This window comes from Orycteropus afer, unplaced genomic scaffold (assembly GCF_000298275.1).
Source record: "Orycteropus afer afer isolate SDZICR_OR568_19922 unplaced genomic scaffold, OryAfe1.0 scaffold00033, whole genome shotgun sequence".
NCBI lineage: Eukaryota > Metazoa > Chordata > Mammalia > Tubulidentata > Orycteropodidae > Orycteropus > Orycteropus afer.
The window spans coordinates 14,905,778-14,921,289 of NW_006921620.1; the positions used below are offsets into that span (position 1 = coordinate 14,905,778).

The 15,512-nt window shown below is 34.5% G+C and overlaps 1 protein-coding gene across 1 annotated transcript in view; it reads left to right on the plus strand.

The window, feature by feature from the left end:
• The window catches only part of AGL (amylo-alpha-1, 6-glucosidase, 4-alpha-glucanotransferase), a 102,143-nt gene that overhangs the window by 29,810 nt on the left and 56,821 nt on the right, over nucleotides 1-15,512 (plus strand). Inside the window, exons 5-19 of the mRNA XM_007936094.2 lie at nucleotides 2,943-3,124; nucleotides 3,289-3,400; nucleotides 5,428-5,551; nucleotides 6,029-6,131; nucleotides 6,241-6,338; nucleotides 6,975-7,114; nucleotides 7,463-7,650; nucleotides 9,465-9,588; nucleotides 10,140-10,303; nucleotides 10,572-10,673; nucleotides 10,789-10,944; nucleotides 11,029-11,179; nucleotides 14,537-14,661; nucleotides 14,745-14,857; nucleotides 14,962-15,096. Coding sequence (XP_007934285.1) covers nucleotides 2,943-3,124; nucleotides 3,289-3,400; nucleotides 5,428-5,551; nucleotides 6,029-6,131; nucleotides 6,241-6,338; nucleotides 6,975-7,114; nucleotides 7,463-7,650; nucleotides 9,465-9,588; nucleotides 10,140-10,303; nucleotides 10,572-10,673; nucleotides 10,789-10,944; nucleotides 11,029-11,179; nucleotides 14,537-14,661; nucleotides 14,745-14,857; nucleotides 14,962-15,096 — 2,017 coding nt within the window. The remainder of the gene's footprint in view (nucleotides 1-2,942; nucleotides 3,125-3,288; nucleotides 3,401-5,427; nucleotides 5,552-6,028; nucleotides 6,132-6,240; nucleotides 6,339-6,974; nucleotides 7,115-7,462; nucleotides 7,651-9,464; nucleotides 9,589-10,139; nucleotides 10,304-10,571; nucleotides 10,674-10,788; nucleotides 10,945-11,028; nucleotides 11,180-14,536; nucleotides 14,662-14,744; nucleotides 14,858-14,961; nucleotides 15,097-15,512) is intronic.

A 15,512-nucleotide genomic window follows, 5' to 3' on the forward strand; every position in this document is an offset into this window, starting at 1 on the left:
AAAAAAAAAAAAAATCAGTTAATGTAATCCATCACATCAATATGCTAAGGAATGCTTTCGAGTCTTTCTCAAGTGAGTGCAGCCTAGTGCGTGCACCCAGCCTTCCCAACCCCTAGAGTTGCTTGTGATCCTAGGAATGCTCTTTTTGGCTGTCTCTTTCTCTGACTCTCTTTACTATAAACTTCTGGCTGCTCCAATGTACTTGTATCAAAGAACTACTTACCTTCTCTTAATGACTCCATAAAAGTGCCTTTAAGGATGTAATTCTCCACTCTGTTCCAGATAAAGACAATCCCCTCAAGCATAACTGCAGAGTTCTTCATCCTTATGGCTAGCTTTCCCCATGAATGAAACACCTGTGCCATTGCTTCAGTGTTAGGGACCAAACCCATTGCCATTGAATTGATTGTGACTCATAGCAACCATACAGGACAGAGCAGAACTGCCCAATAGGATTTCCAAGGCTGCAGTCTTTATAGAAGTAGACTGCCACATCTTTTCACCACAGAATGGCTGGTGAATTTGAACCACCAGTCTTTAGTTAGCAGCAGAGTGCTTAACCACTGTGTTACCAGGGCTGCTGAATTGGGTAGGGACTTACTTTTCCCCCCACTGCCACTCTTACTGTGGAGGCACTGGGGTCAGAGGAGGTAATCCCTGGGGGTTGCAGCTTGCCCCTCCCATTAGGGAGCCCCAACCCTAAGAGCAAGCTGGGAAGGACAATTGGGAGTCCAGTATTCTTTACTTGCCATACCTGGAGCAAGACTTCTAGTGAGGGTTGGGTGGAGGAAGGAAGCCCCAGGTTTCTCTGTCTACCTACCTGGACTAGAGCTTCTACAACAAAGGGCTGGAGGAACCCCTGACCCAGGTTAGGAGCTGATAGGGAAGGGAGCCCCTGCCTTCTTGGCCACACTTGCCCGGGTGTGAATGGAACTTCTGTAACAGCTGATTAGTTGGGTGGGCTAAGGAAACAGGTCATGGCTCAAATGTCACAGATCTTCCTCTTCTTACCAAGATTTAGTAATTATTTTGAATGAGTGCTTCTCCATTTACTCTATGCCCTTAGGACAATTTACAGAAACTTTTAATTCAATTTTTTTTCCTTCTAATAACACCAGTTGTTTTGCTGTGGAGAGTGTTTGCTGAGTTCCTTATTTTGTCACTGTGGAATTCCATGTTTAGTTTTTAATTTTGATGTATATTAAAAATAGATTGTAGTTTGACTCCTGTTCTATAGAATTAGAAAAAAAATTTGTTATTGAATGTTTAGAATTCTTTCATTTTATGCTTGATTTTGTGTCTAAATCTTGTGGGACAAGATTTCATATTATTTTTAAGTATTTTACAATTTTAAAAATTTGAGTAGTGTTAATATTTAGTCTTAATAAATGAAAAAAATAAATTGTATATCATTATTACTCAAAAAACCAAACTCACTGCCATTGAGTTGATTCTGACTAATAGTGACCCCCTTTGGGTTTCCAAGGCAGTAAATCTTTGTGGAAATAGATTGTCCAGTGTTCCATCTGTGGAGTGACTGGTGGGTTTGAACTGCCAACCTCCTTTTTAGCAGTCAGATGCCTTAGGCACTACACCAACAGAGTTCCTTATAGTTGTTACTGCTGTTTCTCTTTTTAACAAATGAATGTTTTCTTGAATTTTGGTGAATGTGATGATAATCTAGTAAAGACTATCTTGTGCAAATTTGTGGAATTATCAAGCTAACTTTACATTTTTGTCCCTGTGTATTCTGTCTTCATTCAAGTGTTTATTATACATATTAATACTAAATAAATGACTTACTAAATGAATTGCTGAAATTAAAAATAATAATGATTTTAAAACTTTGTAAGGGTTGTAATGGTGCTCAGCTTCAGCGAATAAGGCTTGAACACATTTCATGTCAGCAGCAGAGTGAAGTGGTTCAAATAGCAGGTTTGCAAAGAAACATATAATTCCTTGTTTTGAATGACTTTGGCTGGGTTATTTATTTTTATGCTCCTCAGTCCTCATCTATTAAAAGACTGACAGAATAGTATGCCCTACATCATATAGGTAGAACTTGGGGATCAATGTTGTTGTTAGTTACTTTCAAGTGAATTCCAACTCCTGGAATCCCACGTGACCCCATGTGCACAGAGTGGAACTACTCTATTGGGTTTTTAAGACTGTGACCTTTCAGAAGCAGATCACCAGGCCTGTCTTCTGAGGTGCCTCTAGGTGGGCTCAACCTACTAAACTTTCAGCTGATAGTCTAGTGCTTATCTGTTTGTACCACCCAGGGACTCCTTTGAGAATTAATAAATTTTCCCACGTATGTGCTTGGAATAGTTGATGGCGTGTAGTAAGTATGCAGTAATTTTTATTTCATGTACACTAACCACTCATGCTCATCATAATTCAGAGAATTATTATTAATAATTATTAATTATTATTATTAGTCCATTTTAAAGGTCAAACAAAATGTGTGTAACATTTACTTATTGACTTAAGAAATTAATACAGATTACCTTTAATGTTGTAAATACTTGGAATGTTTTGCAGGACTGATTCTGATTCTGAACTTACTATACAAATGGATAGACAGATATAGGTACACTTGTTCTTTGAGCGTATTTCTTTTCAGTTTCTCAGTATCACTTTTGCCAGTTTTACTAAAACAACATCTCTTTATATGTTCCACCTTTCAGAAAATTGGTTTTACTTTGTTCAATATTGTTTAAGCAGAATTTTTTTAATGTGATAATATATGCTAGAGTGGATGGTAGGATAGTACTACCAAAGGAAAATTTTTTCATATTACAGTCTCATAAAATATTAATATTTAATATATAAAAAAATCAGTTGTAGATTTTGACATTTTATTTCACCTTTAAATTTAGCATAAATACATAAGTCAATTTAATTTAAAGATTTTCTTTTATGTTTCCATTTTCTTTCAGCTGCTAACAGTAAATGGCTCCATGAGCATCCAGAATGTGCATATAACCTGGTGAATTCTCCACATTTGAAACCTGCCTGGATCTTAGACAGAGCACTTTGGCATTTATCATGTGATGTTGCAGAAGGGAAATACAAAGAAAAAGGAGTGCCCGCTTTGATTGAAAATGATCAACAAATGAATGTTAGTATGTATAGAGGAGTACAACATTAAACAGAATAACAAAAATTTGGAAGCACATTAAGTGTATTGTTGAATATGACTTAAAATCTGTATTTTAAATGCGATAAATAGTATTTAGCAAAAAAGATTTTAAATATTTATTTTTAACTATTGAAATTTTTCAGTGCATTCGAAAAATTATTTGGGAGGATATTTTTCCAAAGATTCAACTCTGGGAGTTTTTCCAAGTAGATGTTTACAAAGCAGTTGAGCAATTTAGAAGACTTCTTACACAAGGTAATGGGTGTATACTAGAAAGTTCCTATCAATTTAAAGAACCTTAATAAGTGATCATTAAAGGGATTACTCTCCTTTCTTCTTGGTTAATATTATTATTAAATTTTTTACTGTTTTATGGTATTTGCATTATTTTTTATATTATAGAACTGTGATTCTGGAAGCATCAGAGAGTTAGCAGGGACATCCAGAAGGCATGTCATAATAATAGATGACATGATTATTTGCCTTGGGAACTGTATCTTTCTTTTGATTCCCTATCAGAGTGCTCAGAATGCATTAGGACCCAGCATATATTTGTTTAATGAATGAATGGGAGGTAGAACAAGTTGCTTTAGCTGAGAAAGGCCCAAAACAGGCTTTGAAACGTAGATATAATTATCTTCTGCTAACTGTGGGAGAGATAGTAACTGAGGTAGAGAGGTTTACAGACTCACAGTGTGCATTATTAAGGCCACCTAACTCTAGTGATGCTGAACCCAGATATTGTTGTTGTTGTTGTTGTTGTTATGTGCCGTCGAGTCGGCCCCAACTCATAGTGACCCCTCCTTGGGTTTCCGAGGCAGTATCACTACAGAAGTAGGATTGCCCAACCTTCCTTCCAAGGAGTGGCTGGTGGGTTTAAACCGCCAGCCTTCTGGTTAGCAGTCAAGTGCTTTAGCCACTATGCTACCAGAGCTCCTGAACCCAGATATTAGCCATTAACAAAAGATAGAGAAATGAATCTTCAAGTTAAAGATGTAACTAACCTTAAGAAGTTAGTTCACATACCATAAACAAAATAGGATAGGAAGAACCATGTTAGGAGAGAAATTAGGGTTTCTGGAGGCAACATACAAGGAGTATAAAGAATGTGTCTGTGATTAGTGCAGGACAGCTTAGCAGGAAGAAACTTGGGGGCTATTAAAATAAGGAGTTCTTTTCTTCATCCAGAAACCAGTACTAAAGTTGTTGTTGTTGTTAAGTGCCATCGAGTCGTTTCTGACTCACAGCGACCCCATGCACAGCAGAACGAAACACTGCCCGATCCTGCGCCAGCCCCACAATCCCTGCTATACTTGAGCCCATCATCGCAGCCACCATGTCAATCCATCTCGTTGAAGGCCTCCCCCTCTTTCGTTGACCCTCCACCCTACCAAGCATGACATCCTTCTCCAGGGAATGGTCCCTTCTTACAACATGACCAAAATAGGTGAGACGAAGTCTGGCCATTCTTGCTTCCAAGGAGCATTCTGGCTGCACTTCCTCCAGGACAGATCTGTTAGTTCTTTTAGCAGTACTAAAGTAGCACTGCCAAAATACTGCCTTACATCAAGTCAGTATGGTCCAGGAAGCTCAAAGTCAAACTCACATATCAGCTTTTGTGATTGCCTAAGGCATTTGACTGCTAACCAGAAGGCTGGCAGTTCAAACCCACCAGCCGCTCCTTGGAAGGAAGGTTGGGCAATCTACTCTAGTAGTGATTCCACCTCGGAAACCCAAGGAGGGGTCGCTGTGAGTCAAATCTGACTCAACAGCAGTGAGTTTGTTTTTTTTTTCTTTTTTTTTTTTTGGTAACACCTTAATACATGAACTTAGATATTAACTTTCCTTCATGTTTCATTTCACAAAAGAGCCTGATGGATATAAGCTATGCTGTTTTTGTGCAATTTTTGAGGTCAAAAACTCCTAAGGTTAGGGTATTTGGTAGCACTTGGGGGAAATATGTAAATATATATATACACACACACACACACACCACAATCCTTAATGACCTACAAAAATGAAAAGAATAAAGGAATGTTTTCTGAGCGTTGAGGTTGATCTGATCTGTGTTTTTCTTCTATAATGTTATTTTCTGTGTATATATGTGTGCATGTGTGTATGTGTTAAATCATATGTAGGAGAATGAGGAAGAGAAGATAGAAAGGATGATTATAAAGTAAACATTTTATTCTATGAAAAGATGTAGACTAGAAAATTTGAAACCAGTAACATCTAATCTTTTAGATGTTTGTATTTAAGATACCATCTTTTCTTTCTTTCAGAAAATAGGAAAATAACCAAGTCTGATCCAATGCAACATCTTAAGATTATTCAGGATCCTGAATACCATCGGCTTGGCTGTACTGTAGATATGGACATTGCACTGGCAACTTTCATACCACATGAGTAAGTTATATCTTTTTCCTATGAAATAAAGAATAGTTTACTTATAAACCTTTATAACTGCTATTATTAAAATGCTTAATAGGAAACGAACTAAAGTAATTCACCAAATTCTTCTACCTCAAACCCACTGTCATCGCATCAATTCTGACTCATAGCAACCCCCATTGGATTTCCAAGGTGGTAAATCTTTACAGAAGTAGAATGCCCCATCTTTCTTCTGGTTAGCGGTCAAATACCTTAGGCACTGCACTACCAGAGCTCCTTGTACCTCAACACATGACATATTTTTCCCTTTTTTTGTGTGCAAGACCATGGTCCTATTTATGTATGTAAAAGTTTTTATAATGGAAAACTTCTTAAGCCACCATTAAAATTCTAATGAATATATTTAGTTTCTATGACCCAATTAGAAATATTTTAAATGTAGAATTTGTAAAACCATTAAATAATAAGATTGTATTACTCTCTCTGCTCTAGCAAAGGACCGGCTGCAATTGATGAGTGCTGTAATTGGTTTAGAAAGAGAATTGAGGAATTAAATTCAGAGAAGCATCAACTCATGAACTATCATCAGGACCAGGTTTTACCTACTTTGAACTGCTGCTTTCTATTGAGTCTTTATGCTGTTTTTTGTTTGTTTGTCTGTTTGTTCCCTCTTTGTTGAAGTAACATAATTTAATGTTTTCTAGGCTGTTAATTGCCTTTTGGGAAATGTTTTTTATGAACGACTGGCTGGCCATGGCCCTAAACTAGGACCTGTCACTAGAAAATATCCTTTAGTTACCAGGTATTCCATTTTTATTTTATTCTCATTGAATGTTGAAAATTGTTTTCAACTTTTTAAATTTACCTAAATATTTCCTTTAGTGTATGACTTCAGTGTGTTTCTTAAATTGAAATAGAAGTTTTTATTTAAGTATTAGGCTTAATATTAAATAATTTTGTTAAGCAGATCTTTAGAGAAACTCATCAATATAAGTTTATAATTATAATTTACATTAGTATTTCTAGAGGACTGCATACTATTAAAAATTTCAATGTTAATCAAATTGAAAAAGCCTTTAGCATATTACTTTATAAGTAGTGTGCAGCATAGATTGGACAACTAGACAGTAGTTGATACAACAATCCCTCAGGGATTTTCTTAGTAATATAATAAATTCTTGTTTGTTTTCTTAACTTAAAATATTCTTTAAAATGTTAGCTAGATATGTTATAATGTTACATCTCCATTCCTCAAATCCTCCTACAAGAACTGAAAAACTCTGCTAGCTATCTTTGACCTATATTGAAATTTATTTCTTATAAACTAATTTTACTTATTCTACTCATTAGGGATGAAGATTAATTTTAATACTGCTAATTCAGAGTCTCCCCAAGGAATTTCCCTAAATGGCTTTAATATTTAATTGTATCTCCATAGATATTTTACTTTCCCATTTGAAGATATGACCCTTTCCACAGAAGAATCTATGATTCATCTCCCAGATAAAGCTTGTTTTCTAATGGCACATAATGGATGGGTAATGGGAGATGATCCTCTTCGAAACTTTGCTGAGCCAGGTATGTCAAGTTTGTATCTTCTGTGTGGGTTGGAAACAAAGAGTTCATGGCAAGCTCATTATATAAGCTATTTTATTGATCCCCCCTGCCCCCAACTAGGCCAGTGTTTTCCAACTCGACAGCCACATAACAACAACAACAACAATATTCCTTTTAAAAACAAGAGTTTGCACAAATAGACATAAATTGATATTTTTAAAAACTTCATCCCATACCATTTTAGATACAATTTTATAAATTACATAGTTTGTGGAAGAAGTAATCCATGTGATTTTAAACTGACAGTGTGTCCTTGAAGTACTTGTTTTTATTTCTTGAACCATTGAAAGCAAGCTCTTTTCTTAACAGGTTCAAACGTGTATCTAAGGAGAGAACTTATTTGCTGGGGAGACAGTGTAAAATTACACTATGGGAATAAACCAGAGGACTGTCCTTATCTCTGGGCACACATGAAAAAATACACTGAAATAACTGCAACTTATTTCCAAGGAGTACGTCTTGATAACTGCCACTCAACACCTATTCATGTAGCTGAGGTACAGAAAAACATCTCATGTATATTACAGAAAGAAATTCAGTATTCTTTTCTAGCTTTCCTTAAGAATGCAAATATATGCTTCCTTTTGCTTGTTGAGCACCCCTTCAAGCCTTACTTTGGTTAATTGATTTGGGGATAGGATTAGCCACTTTTGCATAATTCTCTTGGACTGTTTTGATGCAGCTGTATGGAATAGTGGTCTAGAAAAATGTTTAATAAGATAACTTTTTAAACTTTAAGAAAGTAGACCGTATTGCCACTGATGATATAGTATATCACAGCCATTTACCTATTAGTACAGAAAATACTAACTTTTCTATTCTTACTACATTGAGGTCACTTTCAGTATGTTACTAGCAAGTGTGATTTTGAGTAGCATATTGTACATTATAGTGATTATTTAAACACTAGTATTTAGGCATATTAAAGTTAATTTAACTTCATTAATTCAATTTTTCATTAATCATTTATAAGACTATAAGTATAAACATAAATATTGTCTATATATACTTCTTCGGACTTTTTACAGTAACTTTTGAGCAATGCCAACATTTGCAGCATTATCTTGTATCTAACACAGCTTTTTAAATACATAAACACAATTTTCATCTAGTTATAAAATCTTTGATACCTTTCTGGTGACTACTTAGTGTACCTTGGAAATGTATGCTTTTCTAGAAATACCTGTTTGTATAATTTCAAAGCAGCATTTATGATGTATACTTATATTTTGTGTCCTGTGGTAAAAAAAAAAAAAAAAATTGATTTGATTTGTAGGGATTTAGTGAACATTAGTTAAGCTGGAAGGATCTCTGGTGGCACAGTGCCTAAGGCATCTGACTGCTAACCAGAAGGTTGGTGCTTCAAACCCACCAGCTGCTTTACGGAATAAAAATGGGGCAATATACTTCCGTAAAGATTTACCACTTTGGAAACCCAATGAGGGGTCGCTATGAGTCAGAATTGACTCAATAGCAGTTGAGTTTTTTTTTTTTTCCTTTTTTTGGTTTAGTTAACCTGGTAGAACATTGTTTAGCACCAAAAAAAGTCAGGTTTTTGTTTGTTTGTGTTTTTAGTGTGCTTTTAACAACAGCAAAGGATATATGTACTTGTAAAAATTACTATGTCATTATGGCAAGACAGAATTTCAAACTTGAATTTACTTAATTTTAAATTATAAAATCCTCAATGATTTTACTTGTTAGTTGGTAGAATTTAGGTATGTTCTTAATCATTTGACTTGATCTGATTTTTGGTTATAGGACAGTATTTTCAGATCTCAGCTAGAGAGTTAATATTATTCTAGTTTAAAAGTATATTACAATCTGTAGGAAATACTGGCTTTGATCAGATCAGTCAGACCTAATCTTTGCAATAGCTAAATGCTTTGCCATCGAGGACTTTATCAATAATGATTTCGTCAACTCCTGAAAATTAATAGTCTGATAAAAGGTATTAAAAACAAACAAAATACCAGCCTGACAAAATTGCTATGTTATGATTTACTTTTTAAAATGTGATGGTAACATTTTTCTTCTTCCTTTCCCCCCTTGTGTTCCTTTATCTTTTTAAATTCTAATCTTCCCTTTTAACTGTTTTATTATCTTTATTAATTCTCTTGTTGACTGTGTGTGTTGGTCTGTTTTATGTTTCTTACATATGCTCAATTAAATTTTTATGGAAATTCATTTTGAATTTCCATTATGCTACATGATTTTTTCTTATATCAAATCCATGCCTAGTCTTGCCTTTCCCCCCCACCCTGATACTGCTTTTCCCTTTCTGCTACATTTGTGACTGTGCTTTTTGCAGTACATGCTGGATGCTGCTAGGAAATTGCAACCCAACTTGTATGTAGTAGCTGAACTGTTCACAGGAAGTGAAGACTTGGACAATATCTTTGTTACTAGACTGGGCATTAGTTCCTTAATAAGAGGTAGGCTTGTTGAAGTGTATTCCTGTGTAAAATTTTAGCTTTCATTTAAATAGATTAAAAGATACTGAATAGAATTATCTACAGTGTTAAATTATTTTTAATATTTAATACTGTTTAAAATATTCTATCCAAACTTAACTAATGTAAAAATTTGTATATTGGGGTAAGATACCTCATTTTAAATTCAAAGACCAGTAGAATGAATTGATGACTCACAAACAAAACCATTTTTTTCCTGAAAATATACAAATTTATTTTTATCTCCAAACTGGATATCTGATATTTATAGATAAAATTTTCCATAAGTTTTGTATAGCCAATATCCTAACGTGTGTTACCTCTTACCTACAGTAGCCATCTCTCCAGTTAAGTTACAAAGAGTTTTTGTTGTTGTTACTTAAACTGATAGACATTTTCTTAAATATTTAATGCAATTTTTTAAAAATAATGTTAATGTGGCCTTTATTTTGAAAATCAGTCATGATGTGAAATCTTACCTCTTCTTGCACATTAATAGTGGTGATTATTAAAACAGTCTGTTTTGCTTTCAGAGGCAATGAGTGCATATAACAGTCATGAAGAGGGCAGGTTAGTTTACCGATACGGAGGAGAACCTGTTGGATCCTTTGTTCAGCCCTGTTTGAGGCCTTTAGTGCCAGCTATTGCACATGCCCTATTTATGGATATTACCCATGACAATGAGTGTCCTATTGTGGTAAGCATCTCTCTGTTTCTTACATTTACTTATTTGCTAAATGTTTTGGTATTTAATCTCTGATGTTTAATGGTAATACTATCTACATGCTTCAAAATAGTGTCTTAGATTTGTAAGTGGTGTGGGCCATAGCTTTTAGAATGTTTTGTTATCTGATTTAAAACAATGTACTTCATAGGACGTATTTATGGAATTATTCTTTTACTTCATTATGCTGTAGGATAACTTTGCATTTGAAAGAAAGTAATGTTTTATTATTGTTTTCTAGCATAGATCAGCATATGATGCCCTTCCAAGTTCCACAGTTGTTTCTATGGCGTGTTGTGCTAGCGGAAGTACTAGAGGCTATGATGAATTGGTGCCTCATCAGGTTTGTTTATGTATTGTTTTTTAAAATCCATGCTGCTAACAAATTTGAGCCCTTTTATCAAAAGCTCTCATTGTAATTAAACATGAATACATGACTAAGTTTTCACTTTGTCCAGATTTCAGTGGTTTCTGAAGAACGGTTTTACACTAAGTGGAATCCTGAAGCATCTCCGTCCAATACAGATGAAGTTAATTTCCAAAGTGGAATAATTGCAGCCAGATGTGCTATCAATAGACTTCATCAAGAGCTTGGGGCCAAGGGTTTTATTCAGGCAAGGGACTTTTCTAAGTTTCTTTCTTAAGGTTTCAGTCTTTACAGTTTAAATACTAACTTATTTTGTCTTTATGTTTTTCAGGTATATGTGGATCAGGTTGATGAAGACATAGTGGCAGTAACAAGACACTCACCTAGTATCCATCAGTCTGTTGTGGCTGTGTCTAGAACTGCTTTCAGGAATCCCAAGACTTCATTTTACACCAAAGAAGTGCCTCAAATGTGCATCCCGGGTAATGCAATCTAAAAATTATTATTGTAATTATATTATAATGTTAAATTACACTATATTGTTGTAACACAGTGCAAGTGTGGAAGTAATTGAGGAAAAAAATTAGAAATTTCTGGTAACTTATGTTTATACTGCATGGAACAAAATATGAATGGACATACTCTCAAATGTTAACATTTTATGAGTTGTGGAATGTTTTTGTTTGTTTATTGATCCATTCCTTTATTTCCTAATTTGTATATGAATATGTACTTCTTTTATACCCAAGGTAATATATATATGTATATTTGTGTTCATGTATATATGTGTATGCATGTGTGTATGTAGAAGTTTTGGTGGTGTAGTGGTTAACGTATTCGGCTGCTAACCAAAATGTTGGCAGTTTGAACCCACCAGCTGCTCTGTGGGAGATGAAACAGTATGCTTCCATAAAGATGTACAGCCTTGGAAACCCTATGAGAAATTCTGCTTCATCATATAGGTATGAATCAGAATCAGCTTGATGGCAGGGCAATGGGTTTGATTTTTTGGTGTATATACGTGTATACACATACATACATATGTAACAACAAGAAAAAAAAACAACTCATAGTGACCCGTCTTTGAGTTTCTGAGGCAGTATCACTACGGAAGTAGATTGCCCAGTCTTCCTTCTGAGGAGTGGCTTTTGGGTTTGAACTGCCAGCCTTCTGGTTACCAGTCAAATGCCTTAGGCACTACGCCACCAGAGCTCCCGTGTGTGTGTGTGTATGTGTGTGTACTGGAATATAAATGGTTTAACCTAATATTTAAGCTCTTCATAATCCATCCTCATCTAACTTCCTAGCCTATGTTGTTGTTGTTGTTGTTGTTATTTGCCGTCGAGTCGGCCCCAACTCATAGCGACCCCTCCTTGGGTTTCCGAGGCAGTATCACTACAGAAGTAGGATTGCCCAACCTTCCTTCCGAGTGGCTGGTGGATTTGAACTGCCAGCCTTCTGGTGAGCAGTCAAGTGCCTTAGCCAGTATGCTACCAGAGCACCTACTATTTCAACCAGATGGATAAATCCATTGCTTCCCATGTAGTCTTACTTAATTATAAAATGTGTCCCTGAGATACATGCTTACTATTACTTGATTTTTTTTTTTCTTAGCTATGTGTATTTTGTTTCCTTATGTAAGTTATGTATCATGAATTATATAGCACAGCATCGTCTTATATATTTAATAGTCCAAGTTTGTTATATTGGTTACTAATTAGCTGAATAAGCATAACTTTTTTTTTTAATTATCAATTTACATAGCTTTAGGATTAAATGTTCATTAGTTTCTTTAACTATTCACAAATTTACATTGAGTAATCTTGCCTGAAGGAGCCCTGGTAACACAGTGTTTAAGCACTCAGGTTCTAACGGAAAGGTCACCAGCTCCACCTTACTTAGCCACTTCTTCAGGTTAAAGATGTGGCAGCCTACTTCCATAAAGATTTTCAACATTAGAAACCCTGGGGACAGTTCTGCCCTGTCCGATGGGGTCACTGTGAGTTGTAAACAACTTGACAACAACAGGTATGGTTTTGGTTTAATCTTACCTTATCTTTAGTGATGTGTGTGTGTGTGTGTGTATATATATATCGTTTTATATTGTTGTAATCAATGTGTGCATTATTTCACTGTGAGTTGTAAACAACTTGACAACAACAGGTGTGGTTTTGGTTTAATCTTTATCTTTGGTGATATGTGTGTGTGTGTGTGTGTATATATACATATAAGCTCTTCATAATCCATCCTCATCTAACTATATATATATCTATATAGTTTTATATTGTTGTAATCAATGTGTGCAGTATTATCTTGGGTTTTGTTTTGGCCAGTGACCACTCTTAAAACATTTCCATTTGTCAATGCATTTTGTCATTTCATAATATTGTGACTTCCATTATATTAAATATTTCATATTTTTATATTAATACTCTATTTTTAATATTCAACATGTATAGCAGTATTGTTTATGTTCTAAATATACACTAGAGAACTTATTTAACTATTTTCTTGCTGTATGTTTTCAGAAGTAAAATTTGTTGATCAAAGAGTACTGTTACTGATTGCATAAAGCTTAAATTATTTAAATACTTAAGTTGAAGGGAGCTCTGGTAGCTTAGTGCCTAAGGCACTTGACTGCCAACCAGAAGGCTGGCAGTTCAAACCCACCAGCCAGTCCTCAGAAGGAAGGTTGGACAATCTACTTCCATAGTGATACAACCTCAGAAACCCAAGGAGGGGTCGCTATGAGTTGGTCTGACTCAATGTCACATAACAACAACAGCAAGTTGAAGATTTATATATCTTTCACCTAGTGATTCCCCTCCTAAATATATAACCAAGAAATTCATGTACTTCAGTTAGAAGACATGCACAAGAATATTCACTGAAATATATTTATAGTAGAGAAAAATCAGAAACAACCTTGATAGAATGAATTTTGGTATACTTACACAGCTTGGCACTTGAAATAGAACATATGTAGCAATGAGTATGAATCTAAAAAAACCCACTGTGTAGACCAACAGATAGCAAGCTGCTAAAGAATATATACAACTTTAATCCATTTTGTAAAACTTAGAAATATGGAAAATAATACTATCTATTGTATAGGGAAATATATGTATGTAAGAAAAATGACAAGAGTAATAAACTCTAAGCTGTGGAAAGTGATTACCTCTGAAGGGAAAGAAGAGGTACATAGGGGCTTCAATTTTATTTGTATTTGTATTTTTTAATCTAATTAATGGTGCCTGCATTTTTAAAGATTTACTGTTATATTTTACCTTTGAAATATTCCATTATTTGTTTAAAATATGAGCCTTTGAAGTAAGAAAGACTCTCTTTCCTCAGAATTAGGAAGGCTATATTTTTCTCCATGGCTAAAAGATTATTACTTTCTAAGACCTCTTTTCAAACAAAAAACTTTGAATTAAGTTGTGATTTAAAAAAATTAAGTTTTGTGTGACAAATACATGTTGGGCAGAATTACTTACTTTTAGACTTTTGCACTTGGTAAAAAAGTTAACGGATATTTTCAGCTTTAAGTTAAATGATTTAAAAGCCCTTTAAACCTGTTGCCATTAGTTGATTCTGACTCATAGCAACTTTACAGGACAGAGTAGAACTGCCCCATAGACTTTCCAAAGCTGTAAATCTTTATGCAAGCAAACTGCCACATCGTTCTTCAGAGCAGCTGGTGGGTTTGAACCAGCAACCTTTCGGTTAGCAGCCAAGTGCTTGACCAATGCACCATCAGGGCTCCTTAAATGCTCTTTAGCAATTCCTAATTCCTAATGGTGTTATAAAATTTTGTTACAATTTTTATATATTCTCAGGCAAAATTGAAGAAGTAGTTCTTGAAGCAAGAACTATTGAAAGAAATACAAAACCTTATAGGAAGGATGAGCATTCAATCAATGGAATACCAGATGTCACAGTAGAAATTAGAGAACATATTCAGGTATTTGGGGCTCTAATCTTATACTTACTATACTTAACATTTTAAGGAGATTAAAATTATTTGTTAAATACTTTCTTTCCAAGCTTAATGAGAGTAAAATTGTAAAACAAGCTGGAGTTTCCACAAAAGGACCCAATGAATATATTCAAGAAATAGAATTTGAAAACTTGTCTCCAGGAAGTATTATTGTATTCAGGTATGAGAATTATACTTCAAACTGTTGACTTCATTTATATTCAAGATAGTTTGCTTATTTTGGATAAATTACTCTAGAAATTAACTGATTTTTAACATTTTCAGAGTGAGCCTTGATCCACATGCACAAGTTGCTGTTGGAATTCTTCGAAATCATTTGACACAATTCAGTTCTCACTTTAAATCTGGGAGCCTTGCTGTTGACAACTCAGATCCTATATTAAAAATTCCTTTTGCTTCGTAAGTATACCTTATTTTATACAGACTTGTCACTTAAGTATTTAATAAGTTACCACTGACCTGATTTGAAATTCTGAAAGGTCACAACCTTGAAAACCCTATGGAGTACAGTTCTATTCTACACATATGGGATCTCCATGAATCAAAATCAACTGGATGACAACTGGTTTGGTTTGAGTTTAGTTTTATAGCAACTCAGTGTGGCCCAGGGACTAGGAACATCAGTATCACCTGTTTTTCAATATTTTGCACACTTGCTTTATCTTTTGTATGTATGCTCCCATGCATATTCTCTCTCTTGTCTATTTATATATATATGTATATAAATATAAATATGTATATACATATTTATATATATACACATATTTTATATATACATAATTTTATATATATATATAAATATATACATAATTTTA